This window comes from Melanostigma gelatinosum, assembly GCF_949748355.1.
Source record: "Melanostigma gelatinosum genome assembly, chromosome: 2".
NCBI lineage: Eukaryota > Metazoa > Chordata > Actinopteri > Perciformes > Zoarcidae > Melanostigma > Melanostigma gelatinosum.
The window spans coordinates 21,950,832-21,976,423 of record NC_136635.1 but is presented as its reverse complement, the minus strand read 5'-3'; the positions used below and the strand labels follow the sequence as shown (position 1 = coordinate 21,976,423).

Sequence of the window (25,592 nt, the reverse complement as noted above, 5' to 3'; positions counted from 1 at the left end):
TCGCTCTCCTCCCTTCCGCTGTTCCCTCCTTTTTCCCTCCATCTCTCCGGTAATAAAGATCACCGCCAAAGGCCAAAGATGTTGGTTTCATATTTTCCTATCCCACTGTTGTTAGAATTAGCTGGCCCGCTTAGCGTACCCATTGTGTAATATTTCCTGCCTCTGGCTAGCGAGCTATCCGCACCTAATAAAGCTGCTCTGGATCTCGGCATCTAACCCAACTGTGATGAATCATATAGGTTGGAGTCGATTTTTTCCATGTTTGCAGGACTTACAGCTTAATGACACAAACACACACACACACACCTACACACACACACACACACACACACACACACACAAAGTAGGGGTAATGAAAACAGAGGCAGGCCTGTGGCATAATAATCACATCCATCATCATAAAAAAGCTTGGAATGTTTGAGTTGAGGCCGTCGACATTGAAAAGAGGACCAACATGTGGTTTTGAATGGATGGCGGCCATGTGAACCAGGTTCACAAGCTTCAGTTCTGAGGATCACCAACAGTACAAAGCCGCTTGTAACACCCAGGTCAAAGGTCACCTGGACAGAAGATAGAACGTATTTGTGTGAAACTGATGCGAGACTCCGGGAGTCTGAGTTATACAAATCAAGTGGTTTTCATCCAGAGATGGTCTTCTTAGTATGAATTCTTTCCTTTGTTGAGGTGCAGTTGAAGGCTAGTAAAACAAAGATGGGAGTTTGTAAAAAAAAGACTCCTGACTAAAGATGCGCACTCGATTTCCCTCGTTTTAAACTTTAAATTCATCTCTGCACAGAGCGAGCGCTGTGGATTCTGTTCCCATTATTCCACAGCACAGTTACAGTATGAAGAACCCATCCTTAAACTTAAAACGAGATTACTGGTAAAACTTTGGGATGTGGTTTACAACGTCGGAGTTTTACTGGATAGAGTAGAGCTGAAACAGCGGGTTGTGGTGTTAGCTTATTTAACTGTGCTTTCTCTGTTTTGCAGCCTTAAGGATGCAACATTAACCAGAATCTCATTTTCTCTTCTTCCCTCCCCTTTCCCCCTGCAATCCTACTTTTTATTTTAAATCTATCTATCCCTCCGTCTTCATTGCACTTGTTTTTGGCATGCTTTTATTCCCCTGCTTTCCTTTTCCCATCATCCTCCTCCCATAATTACCCTCTCCCCTCCTTTTCACTCCCTCCTGCTTCAACCCACTCTTCTTCCTGCCTTCCCCACCCTCGACATTTGTCTTCCCTCCTCGTCGACCCTCCCACTGTCATATTTTCTCTTTTTTTTTCTTTCATTCTCCTCCTCCCTCGTTGCCTCCATCAATCCCCTCCCCTTCTTTTCTGACCCTTCCCTCCCCGTAGGACCAGCGCTCCACAGTCATCTCCCTCCAGAAGCTGATCGTGAGGGAGGTGGCCAACGAAGAGCGCGGCCTCTTCCTCATCACGGCGGGCATCGAGAAGCCGGAGATGATGGAGGTCCTGGCCAGCTCCAAGGACGAACGCAACACCTGGATGCAGCTCATCCAGGAGGCCATGCAGTCCATGTAAGTGGGATTTATTTATGTGCTTAGGTGTTGCTACTTCCAACAACATTCAGGGCATTTCGCTCATACTTCAATGAATACTTTTTGTACTCCGAGTTTTACCTCAGAATACACTGGCCCCATTTACTTCAACGCATTACCTCAACTGCACAAATCGTGCTTCACCCTCACTATTGGCCTCTTAGGGTTCATCCACGGCATATCTGTGTTGTAACCCAGGAGTTAGACACAGCCCAGTTCTCCAGTAATAAACGGTAAGCTGCGACAGAGCACTTTGCTGTCAGGAGGATTGGCGCCACTCTACCTGGGGATGGGATGTACTCAGGGACAGTCTAATGCTGGCTTGGCTTCAAGGGCAGCTCACTATAAGCAGAGGATTATTCCACTGCAGCCAGCGGGAAGGAGAGAGATTTACCTCTCTGTCTCTCTCTCTCTATTTTCCTCTTCCAGTCTGACTTCGGTCCAAATACAAAATCGAGATCAGGCTACTGGCGGGAATGGAGGAGATAAAAACAAACAGTTCTTTTCAACCAAAAAACATCATATACATCAAATTTTTGACTCTCTCAATGTTGTTATGTCTGTGTTATACACACTGAAGTGCTGAAGTGAATGACTATTCCAGTAATCCTTCCTAAACGAACTGGTTAGTCTGGAAATCGTCAGAAAATAAAGAAACAGCAGACTTAAATGGTTTTTATCCCTGCTTGTAGATTCATACGTCGATATATTGTAAGTGATTTAGAAAGATGTCGATGATTATTTGCCAGATTTCTAATATTTTTCTCTTCCTTGGTTGGACAGGGAGAAGGATGAAGACGAAGGGATTCCCAGTGAGACGGAAGATGACAAGAGACAACTGGAGACGAAGGCCAAGGAGATGCGAGGTGAGGGAAACACGTTTACAGCGTTCGCGGAAAAGAAAAAGAGGAAACTTTTGTCGCAATTACCACAAAAAATGTCCTCTTCACCATCGTTGTCTTTGTCTTTCCTTCCCGTCTGTCTCTGCTGCTCAGATCTGTTGAGGCAGAAGGACACAGAGATCATGTCTCTGCTGGAGGAGAAGGTGCAGCTCTTCAGGGGGATGTGGGAGCCTCTGAACCCAGGCGAGGAGGTCTACCGGCAGGTCCAGCCTTTCTTCAGGTCGGCCTGCAGCCTGGAGCCACCCAGGGGGGCGTCCATCATGTCGGACGCCCTGCAGGAAGGTAAGACCGTGTGTATAATGTATGTACTGATCTGTGTTCTGAACAATAACGCAGAATGATTATACTGAATAAAAATGCAGACCTCATCTCATTTTCCACCCATGTGTTCATGGGAATTGATGAGAGCTGAAAACGTCCTTACAGTCATAAGACGCATGAGCGCATGAGGCTCTGTCAACTACGATGTCCAATCATATTTAAAACCTTTTAGATACACTCCCGTGTGAGGGAGACATTGAAGGAGTCGGAGTGTGTTTTCGGATTTTATTCCTCCGCCCTGTTCATCAAATGCGTATGAGAGGGAAGCAGCATGAGCCCAGAAGTCAACAGAGTATATTTTGACAAAGAGAGAATGAAATGTGGAGAAAAGTTGACGTTAAATTTAAACAAGCGGGTCTGGAAATGTTTGGCTGACTGAAAAATGAAGCGGCTGCAAAAACCTTCAGATCATGAAAGATTCACTAGACACTCAACTTAGTAGAAAACAAAAATATTTTTTTTTTAGTCTGTAGAACAGCATTCCTGGTTTCTTTAAAAAGAAAAAAGTAGCAAATTATTGACTGAAAAAGATGTAGATGTGGTAGTGTGCAATAATAAAGTGCAATTTCTTGGTACATTGGATGTACCGTATTAGCATTCTAAATACTACGCACTCACTGAATAAGAACATACTGTTATTGGTGCTCAAAAACTGAGAAACGCACAGATACAGCGAGCCCTTAGGGGATTTCAAGCACTGCTGCACGTAAAGAGTGTTCCAGTAGCTGATCAAGCGGACATATAACTAAAGGATGTTTGCAGCTCTAATGCACGGGAGTATGATGGATGTAGGAGAACAGGTTATCGTGTTTTACTGCGCGTTCTCATCCACCAGCAACGTTTCTTCCTCCGTATTTCCCCTGCAGAGGTCACAGAGCTGCCTGGTCTTCATACAGATACACTGTCTTGCCAGAGATTAATAACAATAATAATTTCAGATGGTTAAGATGTTTTAACTTTCAGTAAAAGAGCTCTGTGGTTCAAACAGCTTGTCAATAGTTGCTAAGCAACAGGAGCCAGTAGCAGGTTGAAAGCAGAAGTGCCTCGTAGGATTCATCAGTGCAGAGCTGTAACACAGTTAGCCGGGATAATTCACTTACTGACGTTGATGTTTGCCCCCCCCCCCCCTCTCTCTGTGTGTGTGTGTGTGTGTGTGTGTGTGTGTGTGTGTGCGTGTGTGACAGTGGAGACGCTGCAGGGGCTGGTGAACGGCAGCCTGGGCGGGGCGATAGCCAGCGTCCAGGAGGGAGGGGTAGCAGGGCCGGTGTGTTTGCCCCGTCGTTCCGAGACCTTCGGAGGCTTCGACAGCCACCAGATGCACAGCAGCAGGAGTGAGTCCGCCGCTGCGTACTTGTTATTTGGTTGAGATTCTGCAGACGAGTGCGCCGCTGAGTTTTATCGCAGCAGGGCACCACACCCAGCACTTTTCCCACAATGCCCCTGTTCAGTGCAGTTTTAGACGGGGACTTGGGCAGCAGTGCCGGTGCCTGGGGCGATCCCTCTGAACTGGTGGCTTGAGGGCTCAGAGTGGGACTCTACCGGCACTGTGGCAGATATTGAGCCATTATAGCTCCAGACTTTTACATCAGCAGCAGCACCTGCAGAAGTACAGAACATTTTCATCAGTGTGATGCTTTTAAAACGTATTTTACCCTCTATTTAGAAAACAGACATGGACAAAAATATTCACATTATGTCAAACAATCGATACGTTATATAAACTAATGCTTGAGATGTGTGGCGTCAGCTCAACCACATACTAGATGTAGTTTACATTTGGTGACAAAGTTAAAGATGGGCTCAGGAGTGATGAAGGGCTTTGTTTGAGTAGAGGGGACAGGAAATGACAAACAGAGCAAGTATTAGAAAAATGATTAATAAATGAACACAAAAACATGAGATTTTTATATTTGTTATCAACAAAATCAGCACTAAATTATTATTTTTTTAGTTGAAAGAGTATACATTTTGCTGTATACCACATATCATATACTATTGTTGTGCTTCAGTAGACCTGAACGTGGATCAATCTGCCGCCTGGTTCATCTTCTCTCCTGCCGTTTCCCTTTCTGACAGGTGGAGACGGCGACGAGAGCGAGGATACGGCGGGAGATCTGCGCAGGACGGAGTCCGACAGCATTTTCAAGAAGGTCGGCATCTCAGCTGCCAATTACTCTTGACTCCGAAAGCCGCTACGCCCCCCGCGCCTCGATGAGAACCCCGCAGGCCGTGTGTGGGGGTGCATTTGTCCTCCAACATTACCAACGCCATTACGTCGAATTTAGCCAGTTCTCTCCCTCCAGTGAATTAGCCTCTTGACTCTTCCTGCAAAGGGCCCATTGCTAATGACGACCATCAGTTGCATGAGAATTCAATAGTGGATGAAAACGAACGGGCGGCCCTTTGGGTGCAGCTGTTGCTGTTCTTCACTGGATGCTAGCCTCTGTAGTCGTTTAACCTGCAGAGATCCAGCAGCTGGACTGCACATGATTGTGTCTTTAATGTTTTAGTGGAGCCAGGCTACTGCACTTCCATTCCCTGTTCATTCTGCTGTCTGAACAAAAGAGCAGGGCTTGATTTGTAGTTACATTTCGTCCTGGGCATAGAGCCAAACTTCAGAGGGGGCTCAGCAGTAAAAGAAGTATTTGCAGAAGTCTCAATGATCATTAAAGACAATGCAGAGTTCATCTAAGCATTCCGCTTTCGATTATATTCACAGTAGTTCCTGGGTTTCTTTGAAAATGACAAAAATAAATTATTCGCGCTGTTTAAGCCCTCCCTATTGAAAACGCAGTAAGTGTAAGACTGCCGTGTCGTGCATTATCATACCCTGATACAACTCGATTTTTACAACACACCCACATGTGCAGCTGTAATCACATTCAGTCCTATACGCTGAACAGTATGCACTGTCCACGTAATCTACACACACTGATTGTGTGTGTGTGTGTGTGTGTGTATGTGAGTGCATCGCTGTGTTCTGGCAGCGCAGTACTTAAGTGTATGTTTGTGCTTGTGTGCAGGGAGGAAACGCCAACCTGCTGCTGAAGAGGAACAGTGAGGTAACACCGACTTCCTGTCTCTAACTTAATTAGAGCTGCTGCTTACATGGGAGCCATCCAACCTCTGTGTTTCTATCATAATGAATGTATCAAGTGAGACAGTAGTAATAGGAGCAGTGGTAGTAGTTGTTGCACTGTAGATGTTTGTATTTTTAGTGGTATTAGTTGGTAGAAACATAGATACATAATAAAGAAAAACGGCAAAAAAACCACATTAAAAACACTGTAAAAGGAAGAAGTTATTTCATAAGTCTTTAAGATTAAGCTTTAAGAAGAATTTTCAAATGAAAAATATGATTAAAGATTAAAAATATGAGAATAAAGCAAACATGCTAACCAGCGCATGTACAGTAGCAGCAGAATTTACCGAGATGGAAAAATCCCATCAGTGCCACAGCCATGCTAGCAGCTGTGTGAAGCTGTACTTATGCACAGCCGTGGTTTGAGCTCAATGCTAACTTTAGCATGCTAACATGCCCACAATTATGATTATTATTATTATTATTATTCAGCCTCTGGGGACCACGAATGTGTGTACAAAACTTTATGCCAATCCATCCAGTAGATGTAAAGATATTTCAATAATTAAGAGAAAAACATTGACCCCCTGGTGTGCTGGAGGAAACCACCGAGGTCATTAAGATTCATCCAATGTTACACGTGGATGAGATTTCTTGGCAATCCATCCGAAAGCCGTGAAGATATTTCTAATCCACATTCATAAATAATTGGTTTCCATTCTGTTCCAAAAGGAGAAAAGACGATAATGTGAAAAAAGGTCTCCATTTAACACAAACACTATTTCTATAAATAAACAATGTAGAAGTTCTGAAAAGCTGCAGTCATGATTGAAATACTAAACAGGCCAAGGACAGTTCCAAGAAACTATTCCAACAGAAAATGCAAAGTGCATTTTCTTTTAACCTGCAAAGGATGCTGCTCCTGTACATTCTGATCACTTATCCATCCTGCACCTGTTACACAGACAGCTACGGAGGCCATGCTGCATTTATATTTCAAGCAACAACACTTTCTGCAGATGTTCCTTGTTTTAAATGCTGCTCTCTGCGGTTCCCAGGGATGCACTAATTGGAGCGCTTTGTGGCCGAGTAAACATCGGTGGCAGCTGAATGCTCGGTAGACCTTGTGTCTTTGTCGTGCGTTTGAATGGAGAAAAGGTCACTTCAGCACATCAACTCGGATGTATTGCTGGCTTTGTCTCAGAGGCCACCGGGTGAACTCGCATTGCATTGGACTTTACTGAATGAAGCTCTGGCACCGTGCAATTGAACACGCAAAGTCAAGTGCACTGATGAGCACAACCACATCAAATAGATGTTTTGAGTTGAGTGTGCTCAGTGATTTCTCTTCTCCACCAGCAGGTCCTCCACCGTGTCTCCAATCTGCATCTCCTGCTCAGCACCCTGCAGGTAAGACGGCCTCCACGAAAAAACAGCCATTCTTCTGTGATTACAAAATATATCTGTTGTAATGTGAACATAAACGTATATGTTTAAGACAATAAAACAGGAGTGATGTGTGTGTGACCTGATCTTCCTCCGGTTGTGGCTGTCCCAGGCGGTGGTGGTCCAGCAGGACAGCTTCATCGAGGACCAGCGGCAGGCCCTGAGCGAGCGCTCCTCCGCCTCCTCCTCCTCCTGCGCGTCGTCCTCGCGGCCGTCCTCGCGGCCCAGCTCGCTGATCGAGCAGGAGAAGCAGCGCAGCCTGGAGAAGCAGCGGCAGGAGCTGGCGTCGCTGCAGAGGCAGCAGGCGGCTCACGCCGAGGAGAAGAGGAAGCGGGAGAAGGAGTGGGAGACCAGGGAGCAGCAGCTGACGGAAAGGGAGGGGCAGGTGCACGTGCAGGTGACTGTGGCATCTGTGTTCTAGTAATTAGGTTTCTGGGTTGCTTTGGTTCTTAATGTAACCACGTTTGTAACAGTGGCTTGGTTTCATACTGTAGTGTGTTTCCACCTTGTACTGTAGTTTACCTGATTACTATGTGGGTTTCCTGCAGCGATGGCAGGCTGCCTTCAAACACATCTTTGACTGAAAAACCATGAAAACAATCCCTCAACTGTCTTTTTCAAATACAAACTGAGGCAGATGACAAAGCATTGCAGCAGCGGTAGAAAGGTTCATCCTAATGGCTTGAGATGAGCTTGAAGCTAGCATGCTACAGATGACTCACAAGCTTAGACTTGTCAATGGCTAAACAACAACAACAGGTAGAGGCTTTCTCGGCTGCACCCTCAAAATGTCATAATTTAGTTTCTCAACCGTTTTCAGATAAAGAACTGCAAAGTGTGTTTGCCACTCTCGCGAGCCTCCTGCAGTATTTTATAATTGCCCTGGCTTGGTTTTAATGCTTGGAGCGGAACTGACTCGCTACAAAAGCGCTTTCTTTCCTTTTGATTACTTTCAAAACGTTGACAGTCATCAAACATTTGCAGTCGTGTGAATCGTGGTTCAGTGGAGCTTTCTGTATTTGAGCCTACATCACGGTTTGAATATAAACTCACTTTGTGGTTTTTACAGGACAGAAAAGTGAACTGATGCAGGGAATACAATCACAATCATATTTTGCTTTGTATGAATTTGTGTAAAGCCAGATTTGAGACTTTTTTTTTACATTTGATTGATACATAACAACAGATCATCCAGTGAAGAAGGCATTCTCACGCTACATCCTTTCTGAGTCACTGACTCATTGCTGTTTGTATCATGTTGAGGAGACGGTTTTTAGGCGGGTTGGTTGCTGGTTGACGGCATTAATTGAGAGTGATTGAAATGCAACAGTGATTCATATTCACTCAATAGACACGATGTTGTAAGTTTAGCATGTTGAAAGAGAAATTGAGGCAAAATAATGTATTTCTTGGTGACGTGGACAGGTGGAGACGGGATTTAACCTGAGCTTGAATGGGCATCAATAGTTCATCAGCTGACAGTTTATTTTGCTTATTTCGTTTATTTAACATGAAACAGAAAGTTCAGGTAGAAAAGGTAGAATGTATTACTTTAAAATAAAGGGTTTTTAGATACACTTCCCATTCATTCAATCTCATGTAATGGAGCTCAGCACCAGTCAGATGCGGTGTGCTCTACGATTTAAGTTGTACCATTTCAATAAATCCGTCAACGCACTTTTCCAACCACTGCAGGAGGAGGAGGTCCTGAAGCGGCAAACGGAGCTGGAGAAGGAGAAGCAGGGCCTGCAGGGTAGAAAGGAGGAGTACCAGAAAGACCTGGAGCAGCTGAGGGACGCCCAGAGGAAGCTGGAGAGGGACAGAGAGGCCGTGCAGCGGCAGCTCAACAACATGGAGGAGCTCCGCCTGTCCGAGGTGAGCGGGGACTCTTTTAGAAGCGCTAACGGGACGCGTGCCTCTCCGTTTGCCCCTCGGCCGCGGGCCGACACTCGGCGAGCTGTGTGGGATGCTGGGTTTCCTTCAGTGACGCTTCAGCAGCTTAAAAAGTACAAAGTAAAAAATATGAAACAGGTAGAGGAGCAGTCAGTGAAGCTGACCAATACATCAGTATGTGGCTGGTACAGGGTCGGGCCATAGATGTCTACCATGGGTAGACTTCATGACACAGCGGCAGAGATGTGCCACGTTAGTCATAATGCTACTGACATAGCCATCAAATTACACACTACAACTGAAAGAAACAGAGCTCTGATTTTAGCCCGAATACTTGATTAGGAGTAAAGGATTGGGAGGCGCGAACCTCGGTCCTCTTGGAACGATTTTTAAAAAACTCTCTGCGTCGTATTGAAGAGTAAACAGTGCTGAATGGTAATCCTACATATATTATGTTAGTATATTCACAGGCTTTTATGCCAAAATGTGTTTTTGGTAAGACTTTCTGCAATTCATTATCAACATAACATGCAAATCAGCTTCCAGCCATGTAAAATTATAAGCAATGCATGTTTTTAAGTGACTAATTAATAACTAATTACAATGCATTCAAAGTATGTTAATGCATTATAGACATGGGCGTCATAGAGAGTCTTACCCTTTGTTATTCTCCACCATTAAACCCTTTTCATGCTCCTCTTGTATTCACAATAAGCTTTGAACATGCACCGTTCATACACACGTGCTCACAGATGTCGATAACAGCTGTGCATCTTTCGTACCTTTACCTCCAGAGGACTTCCTCTACGACGTCGGATGAATCCCAGTTCCCCAGCAGCTCCCAGTCTCTGGAGCTGGACCTGCCGGAGCTCTCCTCCTCCTCCCTGCTGAGGCTGCAGCCCCAGCTGTCTAAGCCCAAAGGGAAAGGCCTCAATCCCTTCACCTCGTCCTCCACCAACCTCAAAGGCGGCGAAGCCAACAACCAGATGTCAAAAAGCCTGCTGCAGCTGGCCAAGAACAAGAGCAAAGAGGGGAAGGAGAAGAAGAAGAAGAAGGGCAAAGGGGGGAGCACGCCGGAAGCAGGTAGAGAATGGTGAATATGAGGAAGTGGATGGATTTACATTGAGTTTAATTATTAAGCGTCTCACAGTGCGTCAGCGGGCTGGAAGTTAAGCGTTACTGTTGTCAACGACAAGAATAGCCGCGTCGAGTCTTCTGTTTTTTTTCCTGTACGAGAAACAGAACCCATGTTTGAGCGCAACATTTCAAGGTTTCTCTTTGTGCTTGATGATGCAGTGCATGCTGGGAAGGTTACTCCACTGTAGACATCAGGTGTGACAGAGATACATCTTTAGGCCACGGGAGTTCCCAGTGAAAATATTTCCAATTACCAGCCCAAAACAAATGGATGTTTGCTTTCCAGTTTGTCTTTGTTGTTATGAAGATATTGCCTATAAAAGTCAGCAAACAGTCTGTGTATCCCATTTTCTTTTAAAGAGCAGTAGCTCATACTGTATATGTTCAATAAGTCTACTTGTAGAAATGTAAAGACCTAGCACACACACTGAATAATACATTTCCCCATATTATATTTCTGAATAACTGCCAATGACAAAACCTATAAAATCAGGAGAACATTATCAATAAACCGTCTGTATTAAATTCCCACGAGACTCAGTGGTAGCGTGTGAAATATATATCGACATTTGTTACCCAATAAAACTGACCCTCATCTTTAACAATTCCATAAAAAGTACTCAGCAGTGCCTGCTCAGCCTGTCATGGCTGTACAGTCTGGTGATGCATTTTTAAAGAAATTTAGCTTTTAAGTGTCAGCCTGCATCAGGCTTCCTCTTTATCTTCTGCTGCTCCTTTATCTCGCAGTGAGTGCAGCAGACACACGGTCCACTGTGCCGTTCTCTCACCACTTCCCCCAGGTCAGCGCGATGCAGTCTCTGCTGGGTCCTAGCACCAGCTGTGTTTACGTCCTGTGATGCTCGAGTTCATTGCGTCGTCTCAAATACGTAGTACATACTGCATACTAACAATACGCAGTATGTACTAATCTCTATACTCTATAGTGTGCCGTTCAATCAAAGTACTGAATGTACAATGTACTTGGATCTATCCAAAAGGAGAGCAGGCAGACGTCAATCAAACCGCAATTTTTGAAATGTCATTGCCATCAAAACCTGCTCAGCATAGACTTTGAGATGCAGTTAAGAGTTTCTCTTTGCGTTATTGAGTTAGGTAGAAAGGTTTATCATGAAGCTGTCGTTAGTGCTGGGTATTGGTATGCATTCACGTGCTGGGTGTCAAATAAAGTAGAAAAAAGGGATCTAATGAAACACTCTTGGTATCGGTATCACTTTAAGGGTTCTGTTATTGATGATGGAATCGTCATGTCTTGTTAAACGATACCCAGCTGGCTGTCATAATTTGGGGGGGGAGCTCTAACACCCTAAAGTTAGTTTGGATCCGACTTCTTTTTGTTGTTCTTCTGTGCGTCTCCCTGTATTTATAGAACGGCAACAATACATGAACAGTCGAGAATGCATACAATGAAACACATTGATACGTTTCCCGGGGAAAGTACCCTTTCTAGATAGGAAATGATGGCTGCATGTCAAAGACGGCGACGCAGGCTGATGCTGCTCACTCACTAACTCTCCCTGGAGAACAATAGGGGACAACAGGTGGGTCTCTTGTGACGGTGACACTGACTCCTCTCTCCTCCCTTTCAGACCCCTCGCACCTCCCGGAGCCTCCTCTGGATGGAGAGATCTTCTTCTGCTGAGAGACGTGGCTCTCCTCCTCCTCTTCCACCTCCTCATCAACCAGTCACAGCCGTTCAGGAGGAATGTGTTACTGCCAAGTAGTAATACATTCATCTCCATGCGTAATACTGCAGTGTACTACCAGGCTTTTTGGCACCTTGAACAGACTTTTATTCTCCGACTTATGAGGTAGAGCAATTTAACATTAAATGCAACAAAAAGACAGGAAAATAGATTTATTGTTTTCTATCGTAAAATCTTTTCGTCTCTGGAAAGTCAAATGCTTTGGGGATTCTGTGCGCGAGTAGACATGCATACTTGCATGAAAAACGGGCAACGTGGAATAGCTGCACATTTCGGGGCATTCGGTTTCCTTTTCCAAAGACACCACGGTTATGTGATTCATTTCTTCATTTGGAGGAATCGTGAATTTGTGAGCATCAAATCGAAAGCGTTTCACAGCAGGCCGCCCTCACAAGCTCTGCCAAGTGCATCTCAGGCTCTGCTGCCTTTTCCAGTTTTTCCGGTGTTTGTTACGGCCCCGGCCTTTCAGCGGTCCGTCCCGGTGTAGAGTTGCACAACAACACACACAGCCGACAGCCAAAAGGCCGAAATTGGAAATAGAAATGAATGCCAACAAGCTCCGGGTGGCACTGGAAGCTCATCACTCCTGATCATCGATTCTTGACAATTAATCAGAAGACTGAACGGAGGAAAATCTGCCGAAACCAGGTGTGCTGGCAACATGTCTCAATCAAAAGAAGGAAATGCGACTGTATGGAAAACATTCCTTCACTCACTGCTTGAAAGGCAGGTTTGGTCCACTCATTTTGCCTCCTGTTAGTACTTAAAGTGGAATTGAAATACCTTCGGTAATCTTCTATAAAGACTTTATGCCATCAATCGTGTTCCCTGGCTCCGTGTTAATTTATTTGAATGATGAGCATCTCCATTTTGGAGTGAAACTCTTCAGATGCGTGCGTCTCCTTTTCCAGACTCAACAGTGATGAAAGGACAAAGACATCTTCCGGCATCTAATGGATCAATTCATATCCTTTCGTGTGTTTCAGAGCCGTGGATGGATATTAGCCTGATCCTTGCTTTATCTCCCGTCAATGGGCTTTTACGCGGCCCTCATCTCTCATCCCAGCGCCGATGAGTGGAGCTTTCCTTTCCTTTTTTTGAATTGTGTGTAACTGTGCAGGTAGCATACTAATGGCTCCTGTGTGTGAGAGAGTGCAGCGGTTCTGATAATAGACTCTGTGATGCTTGCAGAATACAGGAGGCTGTTAATCAAGGGACAAAGCAGCTGGTTGGAGGAAGTAAACACATCGAATGACGCTCTGTTTGGACGTCTAATCAGGAAAACCGGCTCAGTGTCTGATCATTTCAAATTAACCGACACTCATTGGTGATGTGAAGCACTTTGGTCCAAATATGTTCATGCAATTATTATTAATTTTAATCAGTGTGAGATATCGATCTTTGTATTCTGTATTTTTTTTTTGTAAATTGAGGGATTTGATGCTCACAAAAAGCAACGACGATCCAAAGCGAGATAACGTGTTGAAGTACATAAAAGACGCTGCGTTTTGTTGAAACGGGACGGTAGCTTTTATGTAGTGCCCCAACGGTGACTTGTCTGTCTTATTTCTTTAAGCCTGTGTTTTATCCCCACTAAGCCCAGATTGTGGGCCACACACACACACGCACACACTACCTGCTGGACAGGTAGGAAGTAAAAAACAGAAGAAGTTTTAAAACAAGAAAAGGACAGCTTTCCGGTGAATTACAGAGCAGCGCCACTGAACTGCTTTCCGGCTGCCTCTTTTGTCTCGTGTTTAAGTGCTCGTCTGTTAGCTGTGTCGAGGATTTGACTTTGTGTCTGCTTTTATTATAGTATGTCTTCTAAGAGGCTGACGAGGCCAGACAATTAGTTACTTCATGTCTTTTGTTTATGGCTTTTTGGAGTAATCCTGTCAAAGAAACAGAGAGGAATGGGCTTCTTGTTTTGTTTCTCGGTTGCTTTACGTGTGTTTCTGACCACTAGGGACAAACTGCACCTGTTACAGAATGTGTTCCCTCCCTCACACAACAACAACTAGAAAGTATGAAACTATGTTCTTCTTCATATTCTTCCTGTTGTGAGAAGTGGATCTATTTTCCTCAGCAGGTCATCCATCGGCATACAGAGATAATGTGATGAGAGTGGGCGCTCACGCTCGATGACATTTTCCCCACTGCGTTTGTAATTGACTGCCGACACACAAATAAGTTGTCAGAGATTGTAATTGGTTATTTTCGGTGGAACCAGTCAGCGGCAGCTTTATTGTGGGAAAAAAAAACAAAAAAAACGAAGACATAGCGTTCGGAGGGAGCGACCGGGCAGAACCAGAAAACCTCTCTCTGTAAAGGACAATCAGCAGACACGAGTCAGGAAACTCCCTCTCTGATGATGATGATGATGATGATGATGATAGGGCTGTCCATGAGACGGTTGTGTCCACCGGGTGAACCCTGCGTAGCCTTAAATCTTAAACGATAAAATGCACTAGAGTAGAGCCGAGCATCTTCTCAGGAGAGAGAGATCATTTATACCTCTGCTTTGAGACGAAGGAAGAGTTTTGCACCGTACAAGTGGTGCAGATTTGTTTCGTTCCCAACAATGTAAAAAAGGGCAAAGACAAATATGTAAATATGATTTATGTATAAAACAAATCAAATGTACAAAAAAAAAAGAAGTTTCATTTGTGATCTATTGCAACATTTTGTAAGAATGTTTTATTTATGTTTTATTCTCACCCATGGGGTGATGTAGAGTCACATTTCTCTCATAATAAAGAAAAAAAATCATAATGGACATGTTGGTTGTCTCTCAATTGCTTTTATCATTTGTCTCGAACAAAATGCTGAAAAGAAATGAAACACTGAAGTGCAACATCCTATTTTTTTATTTGTTTTTATGGATACTTGTTTTTTTCCCCTCACATCTTAGAGACCAGATGATTCAAAAAAGGATCAGCAGACTAATCAGTCATGATTTTTTTTTAAGCTTTGCACATCTGGATATCCCAGTCGTCTTTATTAAACCACTCCAGCTCTGTCAGTGAGTCAAGTGCTGCCACAAATTCTCTATCCGATTGAGATCTGGACTCGGCCACTATTGACTGGGTTTTTTAAGGAACAATTTTACCACACAAGCACAAAAAGGTCTTCAAACTAGAGTCGAAAAGGCTAGTCCCCCCCCCCCCCCCTTCAAGATCAGGTATCAAAGCAGGACCCGTGAGAAGGCCTTCAACATGACAATTACCACAAACCCACTGCCAGACGGTGAGGTTTACATTGGCCCCTTGAGGGTCCAGGGCCCGAGGCATTGGATCGGTGCAATTCTGTGTTGCTCCTCTTTCCTCTGTTCTGATCTGTGATCCTGTTCTGACTGCAGCAATTAAACACCTTTGTGTCCGTGTGTTTGTTTTGGACACTTTGATAACAATTCCGCTCATTAATCCACTTTTTGTAGTTTCAGAAGCCATTCAAATGGCCATCACTAAATCCTGTTTATGGTTTGATTTCCTGTTTCCATTAGTCGTGGCACTGCTGTTTGAGCACCAGCGCCGGAGGGAGGAAAAAAAAAAGCTGACAACCATGTTGATGGATTGACAGCAGTACATGAAACATGAAAGTTACCCCTTATCTCTTATTCACACCGCATCACAGTTGTGCAGCATTAAGGTCTCATCGGATTCTGGTTGTCATGGGATGGATGGGGATGGGGAGGATTTGCTGTTGAAAAACGAGAAGGGAATTCTGAGAGACGGAGAGAGGGAGAGGGTCGCATGAAATCCCGACTACACAGTTATTCCAAATTAAAAATCCCATCGTGTCTGAGAAGAATAAGACATTTGCAAATAAGTCTGTGCAGCTTGAATGACTGAAGACGATCAGTTCACACACACTCTGAGATTGATTCTCGATCTGGCATAGATAAGAAACATTTGACATTGTTGAACTAATTATTCTCATATCACAATTGACTCAATCCGTCTAAGTGATAGCTTTAAAGCAGCTTTGTATTGAGCCGGGACGGGAACACAATCCTCAAGCAATTTCCAATACACTGATTTATCGTAGCGAAAATCTGTCTCCTTGACATGAAGTCAGTGGTGGATGAAGAACTTGGGTCCCTCACTTCAGTAAAAGTAGAAATACCTCAATGTAGAAATACCCAATTATCACCAGTAGTCCTGAATTTGAAGTTTTCTTACACATTAAGTGATCTTGGTTGCTTGAGTGCAGCAGAAACAAGCTGTAGACACAACGCTGCCATATTATCACCTTTTCCAGCTGATATGGCGGTCGTGTTGCCTATTTAGACATCGAGCAGACAAGGAGCAACACAATCATTTATTTGGAGTCGTCTCTCTGACCACCTGGTTCGTGTAAGTACAATGTTGACTCTCCTTTTAGCTCCGCTTTTGGTCTCCACCAACTCCCGAGGGACATTTACGTCTCTTTAGCCGCTAAATGCTCCCTTTCACATTAATAATTTGATCCATTGTTAATATGAACATATTGATTACAGCAGCTTTAAGCGGCGGCCCCTCTAATTAAATCATATTATATGACTTTATTTTGGAGCTAACTTCAACTGTAGACTGGTAATTTAAGCAAAAGTTTTGCGTCATATTTTACAGGCTGTGACTATAGACGGTGAATCTTTATCTGTAGAGTAACTATAGTAACTTTATACAAAATACTATCATATGAGAAATACTCAAGTAGAGTACAAGTGCAATTTCTTTTTACTTTAGCACAGTACTTAATCTGTACTACGTTCCATATCCTGTGGCCTATTCTCCCACCTTGTAATTGTATTATATTCATATTAAAATTAGTTTGAATGCAATGAATTTATCTGTTTGTCTTTACACGGAAAGGATTTGTCAAACATGTAAAATAATTGTAACTCAATTATCTAGAGGTCCGTGTCGCAATAAAGTGGTAAATATCAGCCGGGGTGGAAGTAACAAATGACTCCCCTCCATCTGACAATATTTTCTAATAAAAATAACAGAAAGTTCATTTGAGATTACACAGAGAAAAACGGTTTTGGGGCATACTTTAATTGAGAATGGAGGAAGAGTCGTCAAATCTCGCGAGTTACTCCGAGACTAAGGACCCACGGTCAAGGGTTCAGCACGGCGCGCTTGAATTTTGGTAGCTAGCATCAGCAAACAGCAGCCTAATGTAGGGTTGGTGATCATGGATATTATAAAGTGGCTCAATGTTGAAGTTGATTTTGAGTTTTGGGAGGGGACAAAATAAGGAAAGACGGCGGCGGCTAACATCCGGTCTCCAGGGGACCACAGCCTCAGCCTCCAGATGATCTTGGAATTGAGAGAAAATTCCCCCTGAGTACTAAGGAGCGTCTTCTCTGACCACCGTCGGCACGCGCTCCATGCACGCGAGGAGCAGCTGGACCTCCTCAGGTAAAGACTCCGCACCGAGACTTTTTTTTTTAACGCAGATTTCTGTTCTGGCTGGATGAAAGAGTTGGCTGTAAACTCAGGACTTCTGAGTTATGCATGTGCGTAATCGTCTTTTTTTTCTTCAGCAACGTTTTTACTTTTATTCATTGAGTTAGCCTTGGGAAATGTTTGTGCTGCGCTCTGAAGCAGACATGAAGTGAGCTTTTTCTGTTGCGGTTGGAGTTTGTGATTGGCAATTCTGCAAAGTGTTCCGTCAAAGAAACGTCAATTTAACGTCTTTATCGACGTCCACTGCGGAGCCAGAATGAACGTCTTTTTTTATGTTCATTGTTGACGTCCAAGTGACGTGCTCTCAAGGTTCAAAGGGAACGTTTTTAACACGTCATTTCAGAAGTCCTTTCAACGTCAATCACATCCGGTCGAAGGACAGATTCATTCAGTCTCCATTGCACTCTCAATTTAAACCAACTTTATTCGTTGGTTGTAAATAAGGCCAGATCCTACCCTGTCAATGCTCACAGGTGGTCAGTAAACGTGATTCTCGGCAGTGTGTAGGACTGAAGATTGTAAAATGGATATCTACTCTCCCCTAGATGCACCTGTTATCTAGCATGTCATACAGGTGCACCCAAGACTGGGAATTCCTGACATCTGATCGTTTAAAAATGACACTTTGTCTGAAGAGAATATATATTATTTTTTCAGCTAAAAAATTGACAATTAAAAAAATAAAACACAATACAACTGCATATACGTGCACACATATTTATGTGGAAACATCCAGGTTTGAAGTTCAATACACATCATAATTATTATTCATCCAGTCAAAATATCAAGTCCCAATACTGCACAGAACCATGGCAACTGGTGGGGTACACGGCAGCAGACACGTGACCTTATGGTGGTATGAGGCTGGTCTCTGTCGTCACTTCACTGGCATCGCTGTATGTTAGGACGGAGAGAGAGAGGCGCTGTGTCCTTGGATGAATGGATAGCCGTCGTGAACTTGCACTGTAACAATTGAATTGCTCAGCAGCAGTGTTGGGAGTAACGCGTTCTGCTACTTTTGGTGGTACCTAGTCATGTTACTAATTCTAATTTTCAAATGTATTTGGGCTCATGACTCGTTGCTTTTGTCTTGATCATAGCAGACAAAAGCAACATATGCCCCCGATTTAGACACACCAACATCACATACAGAGAGAGGGAGTTTCTAAGATGAACTGACTCATCAAATATGATATTCATGAATGCTCGAAAATGACATGCCCAAAATGAATGGAGTGTAACTCTGCAAATACAAGGTATATTCGAACAATTTTGATACGATAATAATTATACCCTTTTCACATTTCTGCAGAGGTGTAAACATCAGCATTATGTTACTGGGTCAGGGTAAATGAATATGAAACCCAGCACACATGAAGTATTTCCTTTCCTCCTCACAACATTGTACATTTTTAGAGTAGATATCCCTTTGGAATGATGCAGTTGCAGCCCAGAGCTTCTAGCAAACATCACAACACCTCAGCATTACTTCTGCACAGACTGATGCTAATAAAGTGAAGCAGAGCAAAGATACTGTGCCATTTGAGGTGTTCTAAGCTAACTGTTTTTCATTTACATATCACTTAGGGTATTGATTCCATCAAAATATATATTTTCAAGAATCAACCTATCAGACCTCTATACTTGTTCCCAATCAAAGAAACCCATAACCCATTGGTCTATTACCAGCTCGTTCTATATTGACTGCTAATGCCTTAAGGATGAGTGCAGTGCCACGACTCATCCACTAGATGGAGACATGAACGTGTTTTCAGATATTTAAAACACAGAACACCCATCGGCTGAAATCGGGGAGGGAAAGTACATTATTACCCACCTCCCCTTGTAGTATCTTGATGTTTCTGTCTGAATGAGGACTACGAATCTACAGCCATGCTAACAGCTAATGCTCAGCATGCTAACATGCTCACAACACCAATGCTAACATGCTGATATTTAGCTGGCATAATGTTCACCATGTCAACCATCTTAGTTGAGCATGTTAGCATGCTAACATTTGCTAATAAGCACAAAACACAAAGTGGGCTACAACGAAGGTTGACGGCAATGTCTTTACTTTATTTGGTCATAAACAAAAGCACCGGACAAATAGACATGATGATGGCACTAGATGGAAAGTTAAGAGATCACCTGAGGGGAACATGGACGTCCGCACCAGATTTAATGGCAACCCATCCAGTAGATGTTATTAAGATCATTTTAGTCCGATGTGAAGAGTATTCAAGCTTTTATTCTTGTGTTCTGGTTTGTGCGGGCAATTTGCCAGATGGGCTTCGACTACAGTGTGGTCTTTAAGTGTGGTGGTGGCTTCCTGAACACCGCGTGGTCCTTCTAGGCACTGAGAATTGTGTGTGTGTGTGTGTGTGTGTGTGTGTGTGTGTGTGTGTGTGAGCGTATTTGTGTGTGTATTAAGGCAGGGTCATCGAGGAGTAATAGGATTGCTCAGCCCTGCTCTCTCTCTAGACACCCTGGCAAAGACAGGCCTCCTAAATCATCCTCACATCTCTGAGCAAGATGGAGGACCTGGCATCGCCTCTCCCCGCCCTCCCACCCGCGCCGCAGCCATGACACCCCCCCCCGCCCCCCCCCCCACCGTGGTGCAGATACTGCTCACAGCCGTGATTTCCCTCAAACCTGCAGGAGGACTGGAATAATATCTACTTAGCATTCTGTAAATATCCACTGGGAGAATGTACTCGAGATCATTGCGGCTGTGCCACAGTTACTTTATCCGGGCCCGGCTGCTGATCCTCAACTTCTGCTCTCTGTTCTTGAACATCCTTTCATCTCATGACTCTTAAAAGGGAAGCGATGTGTGAGGTGAGGGAGAATACTGACATTATGCATGATTCATGACCTGTACTCTCTTGTTCCTATTCAGGGTCATGAAGAGGCGGAAGCCACTTACACCTATCTTGACATGACACCCTTTTGCAGGTAAAGGTTGTACACTTTGAGAATATTGTATCCTAACCAAGTTACTTTTATATTCAGCATATTAAGCTAGTCCAGTAGAATACTTCAGAGAGTTTAATACAGTAAAAAGCCCTGACCTAAACTACTAATCGTAAAATATACTCACTTGCTGCTACCAATAATAAATTAATTTCCCTTTTCTGTTCTATTTCTTTGTTTTTATGACACCTATACAGTGTGTTCAAGTTTTTATATCTGTGTGTCTGCAGTCCCAAACCGGAGCTTGGGGTACAACAGTGTGGTCACAGCCCAGAGCACCTATCCCAGGGCATAGAAATAATGGTCAAGTTTTTATTAGGGCCCAAGCAACCGACAACGTCGGGCCAGCGAAGGCCCTATTGAAACTGTAGGGGTTACAAGGAGAGGAGAGACAGAGATTATGAGTGACTGTCTTCCTGACTGAACTTGCGCTCGAGCTACATAGATAGTTTCCTTGTTAGTCTGTTTTTATATGCGGGAGCAGAGCGTATGAGCACCACCTTCACTCGGCATTGGCTGTAAAAATGTCCACGGTAAAACCGAGCTCAACTAGTCAGTTATTACACCGCAAAATAAAACATGTTTTTGATAAAGACAGGTTGATGATATACAGATTTGGGGCCTCCACAGGAGCGTATAACATTGTTTCACTATCTTATGATTGAGTGATTGAGTCTACCTTGGATGGTTATCACATGGGTTAGTGTTGAACATGAATGTGATTATTACTTCCTCGTGGCTGATCTCTATTTAAAGATGATCCTGATGACCTCAGCGCTGCTTATTGAGCTGTGATGGCACACGTGGCACGATGGCAACTGCTGGTTAGGTGCCTTGCACAAAGACGTCAACGGCAGATGCAAAGGGAGGAGAAAGTTCACGGTGATTTGAGTTCAAGTCTATAAGAGTTTTAGGATAAATAGCCCTTGCCCCCTAGTTCACACACATACTTTGTGAAGACAAACTGCCTGATTTAAGAAAAAAGCATCTGTTTGGGGGCTGCATCCTTCAAACTAAAGCTGACTAAAGTGCAGAAGCCTCCACCCCCAGGACATTTGTGCTGATCCGATTGGCAAAATGGAGGAAATGTCAGCCAGCCTCTCAAAGAAAAGGGCAGCAACGAGTTCACTTCCTTAAATCTTCATTATATTCTCAACCATCTCCCCCTTTGTCTCCCTCGTAATAGCAGAGGTGGATAGTAACAGCTATATAGAACTCAGTGTCTTGCAAACATTTGTGAACTATTGTATATTACCTTGTTACTCATCATGGTTCTGCAATCTTAGGAACAACAGTATACACACCAACACTGCCCAAAGGTTTGTAAAGTCATTGTTTTCCCAGTGGCTCACGCTGCACGATATATGAGGAAAGCCTGTGATGTGCGATAACGTTCAGTAGCCGAGGGTTATGGTGCGCCTGCACTCTGTGAAGGTAATAAAAAAATAATGCGTAGGCCTTTTAGTCCGCTCTGAGACGGCAACAACCGTTACTCCAACCTTGTCAACAACAGCGCATCACCGCTTCACTCTTTCCGTTCCACCCATCACAATACAATCCTGTTCCAAACACTGTTACACTGCTTGCTAGAGGGAACTTAAAGTCATTCGGAGACTTCACTAAGAGGCAACTTAACAAAATAGCTTCCACTCTTTTGTAAGTCACTAGCGCACTGGGCTCGTGTAAGACAAGCAGCTGTAAAGGAGAGACTGCTGACAGAGCAGATTAAAATGTCGCTATACATGTTCACATCATGTTTATGCTTGTTAAACAGGTGTATTGATGTGTTGCGGGGGTCTTATTGCCCTTCCTTACAGTCACGAGCGTAGTTGTCAACCTGAGTGACCAAATGTGGCTGTTTTATCACAACCTAAAGGCCTTTACACACCGGGGGCGTTTCTTTTTCCTCGTGCCATAAATTTGCAAGACAATGCTTTTTCATGAATACTTTCACGCAGAACATCAATATTACGTGGATAATAAGATAGCTTATAGTAGCTTAGGCTATACAACAATGTTGCCAGATGCTGCTCTGGGTCAAAAGGATCCTGGTAGTTGGTCCCATGCCTTCACAAATCTACTCCAACCATTCATTGAAAGGTTTTGCAACTGTAGCAAACTCCGCATTATCGCGTCATGTATTTATAGATGTGTTGAAAGCAAGACTATTTAACTGTAGCAAGAGGTAATGACTCTGTGTTTCTCTTAGATGTAATGCATGTGAGTAATAAAACACAACTAGTCAGAGGTTTTACCATGACAGCCCCACTTGGTCTGGTATGACCAGTAGCTTATGGTGGCTAATGTTAGCAACCTTTGGGTAGATGGATGTTGCTGTGTTACTGGTATCACTGAGGCAGTTTGCTGACTTAATGACTGTCCTCTACTCGAGCTGCTGTCACAACGATGACAAACACTCAAGAGAATCTAGGGAAATGTATTTTTTACCAGCTGCGAGAATACTTTTATACACAAAAAAAAACGACGCTTTCAACGAACTCAATAAAATCATGGAAAGGATGTTTACGCATAAAACAATTATGTTGATCCAACTTAAAGTACATTAGTAGGATCAACTTAATATATTAGGGTTGGTTCAATGCATTTACTTGGGTTGTGTCCAACTCAATTTAATAGGGTTGGTTTGACTTCTACATTAGTAAAAAATACAATAGTCAATTAAGTTGGACCAACCCAAATTAATTAATTTAATCCGGCCCAAGTAAAATAGGTTGGACTATCCCTAATAAATTACGTTGATCCGGCCCAAGTAAATTATATTGGACCAACCGAATTGCTTTTTGCCTAAAGAAAGCATTTTAATCGTGTGGAAATCCTTTCCATGATTTTATTAAGTTTGTTGAAAGCGTAGTTTTTTTGATTAAACGTGGAGTTGTCAGGTGCTTGTATCGGTCTATAGACCCATCGTGCTGATTTGTGACATACACCATAGAAATAACCACGGGTGATGCATGCTCAAATGACATCAGATGCCGCTCATGTTTTAATGCAATAGCTATAGCATCTTCATGGAAATGTCTTTCTTTGACGGCCAAGACAAACTGGCACCATGGGCTAACAAATGTACAAATGGTTAGCCTTCCCAAACCGGTGTCCCTTCAGTAATTAGTGTGATATCTTTTTACATTCACTACAAAACAGTGCAGCCAGCACTCCCAGCTCCCGGTGCCAGAGCAGGACTTAGAAGTTGGCTCATTTTGCCATTAAATAGCGCTAACAAGGCCCGCTGGGATCAAGCCAGCACAGCAATTGATGTTGGTTTAGAATAGTTAAAGAGGGTTGATAATGCTCGCAGGAATGTCCCAGTGGCCCAGTGCTCTTGTTCTTCCACACTGGCGCTGATAGGAGCCGAACTGGACTCCTTAGACACATGAGCTTTCTCTTCGGCTCTTTAAAGAAAATGGCTTTTATTAATGGACTTGCGTCCTAAAATCGTTACCGCTCCATCTGCTAGAAGATTCTCTTTGAAGCCTGCTTCTGTCTCTACAAGGAGAGGTTCTGTCGGTGCAAGTTATTATCTTGGTAATCAGTATGCATGCTGACTGTTTGATTTAACCAATTGATTTAAGTAGCGATTAGCCGGTAGTTTTGACTTTAGTATATTATAGAAAAACAAAGGGTCGAAGACTTTTTTTTCTTCTCGCCGTCTCAAAGTAAGAAATTTGCATCTGACTAGGCTTCCTGTCAGAGCTGTGATCTTGGTGTGTTCCTTGAAGCCACAATCCTCCCGGCACATCCAGACATGCATTTGTCAGATACTTCTCTGATCTCATTGCTAGGGAAATGGGTCAGCGGCATATTAATTGAGTTCAGTGCATGTGAGGGTGCTGCTGCCTGGCAGGAGGTGGTGGGGATATAGAATGAGATTTATTATTTTTTTTTTTTGAAAGGCTCTTTTCAAACTTCTTGGCTGTCCGCCATAGTATTCAAATGAGCCTGGTTTTGAGTTAACATATACAGTCGTACATTCTGGGCGGAACGAAGCAGTCTAGAGCAGTGGGTCCCAAACCTTTTTGTCAGATGCACCACCACAGCCCTGTCAGATAAGCTAAAGTTCCACTTCATCAACACCACCTGCTATGGTCAAAATGTACTCATTTCAATAGATTTTTTGATTTATTTTATCTACAATGAATGCTAATTGTCAAGGGTTTAGCAGAAATTGGACATTTCAACCATTTATCCAATACGTTTAGTTATATATTTTAACCATGCATCCATTACTTTTATTTATATATTTCACATTTTTACATTACCATTAGTTATTGATTTCAACCATCAGTTACAACTTCTGTTAGAATTCTAAACAGCAAGCAAAAAGCATTCTCAATCACAACACGCAGTTTCAATTGCAACTTCGGGTGTTTGGGTGTAACAGCTGACTCATAATGAGATGATTTTTTTTTTTTTTATCAAATAGTTGTTTCTATTTTGTCAATTAAATTTAGCTACACAATATTAAATACTCCATGCAACTCCAGAAGTATCCCCTGGAGTACAAGTACCCCTGTTTTGGAATCACTAATCAAGAGATTGGAGAAGGAACTTTGCGACTATCTGGTGTGAATCCCACAAGTTTGGAGAACTTTAATCTTGGGAAGTAAACACTCTCCAGTAAGGCTGTTCTCTGGCTGATAGTAGCAGCCCAGAGTTGTTATTGCGCATCTACAAGTGTAAATGTGTGGATGTGTATGAACGTGAAGCAAGGCGGTGCTGACAAGCAGCATGGAGCTCAGCCGACTCTCCCTGTATAATTACAGGCCGCTCTAAAAAAGAGTGCAAGGCTGCCGCAGTGGCTTATCTGTGTCTCCTTGTGTCGCCTCTACTCCTAAGTGCACCATCTGGTTTTGCATTGAGTTTGGCTGAACTGTGACACTGAGGCTGAATAAACTTGCTTCTGCTCCCACTCAGCAGCTCACACTGCTGCTAGCAGATGCCTCTTTTTCAACCTTTTGTATGTTTAACTGTAGCAACACTTAGGATTTTAAACCCAAACAGGCCGCTATTGTCTTATTAAAATATTAATATTCATTGCTGCTTGTTATTGTCACAGAGACCCATTCAACTTCAATT

General features: G+C 43.3%; 1 protein-coding gene across 2 annotated transcripts in view; it reads left to right on the top strand.

The window, feature by feature from the left end:
* Positions 1-14,820, top strand: part of akap13 (A-kinase anchoring protein 13) — an 88,873-nt gene extending 74,053 nt beyond the window's left edge. Inside the window, exons 22-32 of one of the 2 annotated variants that reach the window (XM_079281786.1) lie at positions 1,362-1,543; positions 2,348-2,430; positions 2,560-2,748; positions 3,972-4,118; positions 4,864-4,937; positions 5,811-5,849; positions 7,229-7,279; positions 7,428-7,712; positions 9,011-9,190; positions 10,003-10,291; positions 11,953-14,820. In XM_079281786.1, coding sequence (XP_079137912.1) covers positions 1,362-1,543; positions 2,348-2,430; positions 2,560-2,748; positions 3,972-4,118; positions 4,864-4,937; positions 5,811-5,849; positions 7,229-7,279; positions 7,428-7,712; positions 9,011-9,190; positions 10,003-10,291; positions 11,953-12,005 — 1,572 coding nt within the window. In that variant the 3' untranslated portion in view covers positions 12,006-14,820. Of the gene's footprint in view, positions 1-1,361; positions 1,544-2,347; positions 2,749-3,971; positions 4,119-4,863; positions 4,938-5,810; positions 5,850-7,228; positions 7,280-7,427; positions 7,713-9,010; positions 9,191-10,002; positions 10,292-11,952 lie in introns of both variants that reach the window. The other variant, XM_079281785.1, reaches the window with a different exon arrangement.
* The last annotated feature ends 10,772 nt before the right edge of the window (positions 14,821-25,592 follow it).